A 4,551-nucleotide genomic window follows, 5' to 3' on the forward strand; every position below is an offset into this window, starting at 1 on the left:
AGAAGAGCATTCATAAATTGTGATTCTTCTACACATATCACTCATCTTACCTTCCTTTGTTTCTTTCTTTTTGAATACATTCTTTCTTGTTGTTCATTTCTTTTTTTTCTTACTTTCTATTTCTTCTTTTGATTCTCAAATCTTTTTCTTTTCTTTTGAAGAAAGTTTTTTTCTCTTTTCTCCCCAACTTGAACAACACCTTATTTTCTTTGAATGCTCATTATGATTTGGCAAAAGATATCATGGTTTCAAGGTTTTATTCAAGGAAAAATAGAATCTATCATATATGAACTTTTTATGATTCTCAAAGATATAGAACAATATCCACTAAGTGGTTTACTTAATGTTTTATTCAGTTCATCAATGATAGATTCATTGTAATATGGCTCAAAAGGGGTTGCAAAAGATCACTCACTCACAAGGGACAATGAGGCTATATTTGGTTTAGTAGTTATGCTCAATTTCAAAGAATTGCCATGATCCCTTCTATGTCTTTGCAATTACCAACATAAATGCAAGATTAAGCATGAATCAAACGAGTTAAAACAAGAATTTGTCAGTCTCCTTAGCATATAGTGAACAATGGAAGGTTACCTCACTTTCTTGTTTTAGAACCAAGTGATTCATATGAAAACATATCATGGCATAGGATTGAATGAACTAGTTTTATGCAGCCTACTCATGTCATGCATATTCTAAATTCTAAGAAAGTAGTAAACACATACCTTGGATATTGCAATTCTTTCAAGTCATGCCATTGTGTCTTTGGTTTATGTGAAGTTGATCTTCCACTCCATGCTTATTCTTTCATCTCATTTGTTTAGAGGACAAATGTTCAAGCATAATTATCATGGATTGGTCATAAGACACCTTTCCTAATTACTAGATTAAAACACACAAAATTCAAAGATGAAGAAGATGGCATGATTGGCAAAAATATTTTTTTGCTGATTCTGTTGTGTTCGCTGCAGCGAACCAGGGCTTCGCGTAGCGAACTCTGCAGAATTCAGTTTTATGCAGAAAATCATTTGTGTCATGCCATGTCATGCTATCTTCTTCTTACTAATTCAACTAATGATGCAGAAAGATAATAAAGAAGTAAAAGGTTGGGTTACCTCCCAACAAATGCTTGTTTAACGTCATTAGCTCGACGTCTGTTTTGAATAAACTTACGGTGGTTTGTATGAATTCGTCAAAACATCCGTGCCACCATCATTTGGCCTTTCTTTCTCATCCATTCCTTTCAATGCTTCCAGGCTTACTTCATCAGGAGCTTTAACTTTGGAATAGTCATCCTCTTTGTGTTGAAACAATGTGAAATTGATTTCTTCCTCTTTGTGCCTTATTTTCATCTCTCCTTCATCACGTCAATCATCATTCTTGCTATCTTTATGAATGGACGACTTAAGATCGGAGGACTGTCTTCATCATTGTTCATGCTTCTTACCACAAAGTCAGTTGAAAATCGAAAACCATCCACTTTGACCATTACATCCTTCATTACGCCAATTGGCTCTGTGGTTGATTTGTCAGCAAGTTGCAACTTCATTGTTGTAGGGTTCAAGTGAAGATCTTCAATCTTTCTCATGGTGGATAATGGAAGAAGATTGATGCTTGATCCAAGATCAACTAAAGCGTTATCAAAGTAGATATTTCCAATGGTAACCGGTAAGGTAACTTTTCCAGGATCCGCATTGTTTTCTTCCTCCTCCCTACGTTTTCTTTTTTCTTGATTTTTATCTACCACGATACCTTTTGAATTCTCCCCATCTTTGTCTTGAACAATGTCATCGCCTTTCGTCATGATTGCATTACAAGTTTCCTTGGGATTAACTTGAGTGGTGGCAGAAAATGTACCTCTTTGTTGCTCACTTAGTTGCTTCGCAATTTGCCCAACTTGCGTTTCAAGATTTCTAAATGATGCATCGGTGTTCTTTTGGTTTGCCATGGACAATTGCATGAATTGATTCAAGGTATCCTCGATCTTTGAAAGCTTATCTGGCTGCGTGTAACTTTCCTACTGATTCGGTCGGTTTTGGCCATAGCTTGCATTGTTGTTGTGTTGGTAACCTTGATTGTAAGAAACCTGCCTCTGCTGCTGATTTCCCATATACTTCACTTCTTCATTGATCGGAGGACAAAAATCGGTTGGATGGTCACCTGTACAAAGTTCACAAAAGGCTACTTGTTGCGATGTGCTCGACGAACCGTGCATTTCTTTGAGTTGTTGAGGTAGCTTGGACAATTGTTTTGTCAATTCTTCCACGGTTTGAGTGAGTAGTTTATTTTGTGCTAGGATTGCGTCATTTGTGCCTAATTCCAAAATTCCAACTTTCTTTTGTACGGTACCTCGATTGTGTTGCACCTGGTGATCTGTGAGAGCCATTCTATCGATGATTGCAATTGCTTCTTCTGCACTTTTTGCTATCAAGGAACCTCCAGCTGTTGCGTTAAGTAAAAGCTTTGGTTGAGGTAATAATCCATTACGAAAAATGTGGATTTGTGACATGTCATCGAAACCGTGGTTTGGACATTTTCGTAGCATGGATTTATAGCGTTCCCAGGCTTCACACAAAGTTTTAGTTGAAGATTGGGTGAATGTGGCAATGGTTGTCTTTGCGTCCATGAATCTGTTGTGAGAAAAGAATCTGCTAAGGAAGTTTCTTTCTAAAACATTCCAATTGGTCATGGTTTCCGTTGATTGATCGAGGTACCAATCCTTTGCTTTGCCGATTAAAGAGTGCGAAAATAACCTCATGAAGACAGCTTCCTCTTCAGCCTCGGGTGCACCTAATGTACCAGCTATTTCGTAGAATCGGGTGAGGTGAGTGTATGGATCTTCATGATCCAAACCTGCAAAAGGGTTAGCATAAATAATTTGCAGCAATCCTATTTTCATCTCAGCTCGTCTTGCAGCTGGATTATTGGTGAGATGGGCGAACCGCCTTGGGCTACTTTCACACGGACCGTTAACAACTTCAGCCATTGTTTCTTTTGATAAATCTGATGAGGAAGTTGATGTAAATACTCCTTTTCTTTTCTGTTTGGATTTTTGTTTCTTCGTTTGCTTTTTGTTCTTTCGGATTGTTCTTTCGATCTCGGGATCAAAAAGAAGTTGCTCCTTCGAACTTCTTCCTCGAAGCATAAACAAAATTTTCTTCACCTATCCAAACACTTTAGCAAACGTTGCGAAAACAGAAAAATATATACAATATATAAACAAATTCACAAAGCTTAAAAGTATAGAAACGATTGCGATGTTTTAATATCTTAAACGCCAATCCCCAGCAACGGCGCCAATTTGATGTTGTAGAAAGTACAAGTCAAATGTAAGTATTTTGTATTATCGTATCCACAGGGATTGGAGCGATATCAAAACCGTTCAACAATTTCTATAGTTCTAAGCATAAAGTTTCAAGTTTGTTTGGTGTGAAGTTACGGAAAGTAAAAGTGCGTAAATAACGAAAGATAAGTTTCAATAAAATAGACTTGTTGGGAATTGGTTTTCATCCATCGATTCAATATGTAAATCTCGGATCAGTTACACATACTTTAAGCTTGTTTCATTAACATCACGTATTGCTCACAAACAAAGTTTATGTCTAAACCTTTGTTGAGAGTTCTTACCTTATGGTTTAATCGACGATTACTTAGCCTATTAAACGATACGGTAGCATTAAGATTCAATACTTAAAGTGAATATTAAACCTAAATCTATGTCTAGCATTTAGAGTTTAATAGATGTTATCTTGGATCAAGATTAGAATTGTATTTGTCAATATCAATTCAATCCATGAAATAAACGGTAAAACAAAGATAACAACGATAATGATTCAAACATAAATTATATATAATGCCATGATCAAAGAAAATACATACTGTTTCGGTGAACTACGACCAATCCCAACAAGAGAGGGATTTAGCTACTCATGGTAGCTTGATGAACAATGGAAGAATTGAGTTGGAACGATATCAATGACGATTTCCCGACTCTCGATGTATATCCAGCTCCCTCTCCCTAAAAACCTCTTATAATTCTATTCTACTGCTATTACAAGAGTATTACAATGGTAGAAAATGAATGAATTTTCTCTGAACTGGTTTTTGCTCCTTTTATAGCTGTTCTGGCCGCCTGAGTTCGCTACGCGAACAGAAGTTCGCTGCAGCGAATGCCTTGCTTCATTGTTAAGTCTTTTGTTGAACTGCCAGAGTTCGCTACGCGAAGGGTATTTCGCTGCAGCGAATGTTTTCTTCAGCTTTAAGAAATTCAAATCTTCTAGAAACCGCCAAAGTTCGCTACAGCAAAATATGGTTCGCTGCAGCGAATGTACTTCGCTTCTGCTCGCTGCTAGCAAAACTGGAAAGTTTGATTATGACTTCGTTCGCTACAGCGAAATATGGTTCGCTGCAGCGAATTGGGCCTTCGCTACCATTCGCTGCAGCGAATGACCTGTTTTCTGGATTTTTGCCTTTGAGTGCCTGGAGTTCGCTACAGCGAAATATAGTTCGCTGCAGCGAATGCTCTGTTTTCTGGTTTTTGCTTTAAGGCCA

The 4,551-nt window shown here is 37.3% G+C and overlaps 1 protein-coding gene across 1 annotated transcript; it reads right to left on the reverse strand.

Moving 5' to 3' along the window:
- Positions 1-2,017: 2,017 nt before the first annotated feature.
- On the reverse strand, positions 2,018-2,986 carry LOC131595858 (uncharacterized). Its single transcript, XM_058868365.1, has one exon. The coding sequence runs from the start codon at positions 2,984-2,986 to the stop codon at positions 2,018-2,020; it is 969 nt and encodes a 322-aa protein (XP_058724348.1).
- Between the last annotated feature and the right edge of the window lie 1,565 nt (positions 2,987-4,551).

Source organism: Vicia villosa, linkage group LG1 (genome assembly GCF_029867415.1).
Source record: "Vicia villosa cultivar HV-30 ecotype Madison, WI linkage group LG1, Vvil1.0, whole genome shotgun sequence".
NCBI classification, from domain to species: Eukaryota; Viridiplantae; Streptophyta; class Magnoliopsida; order Fabales; family Fabaceae; genus Vicia; species Vicia villosa.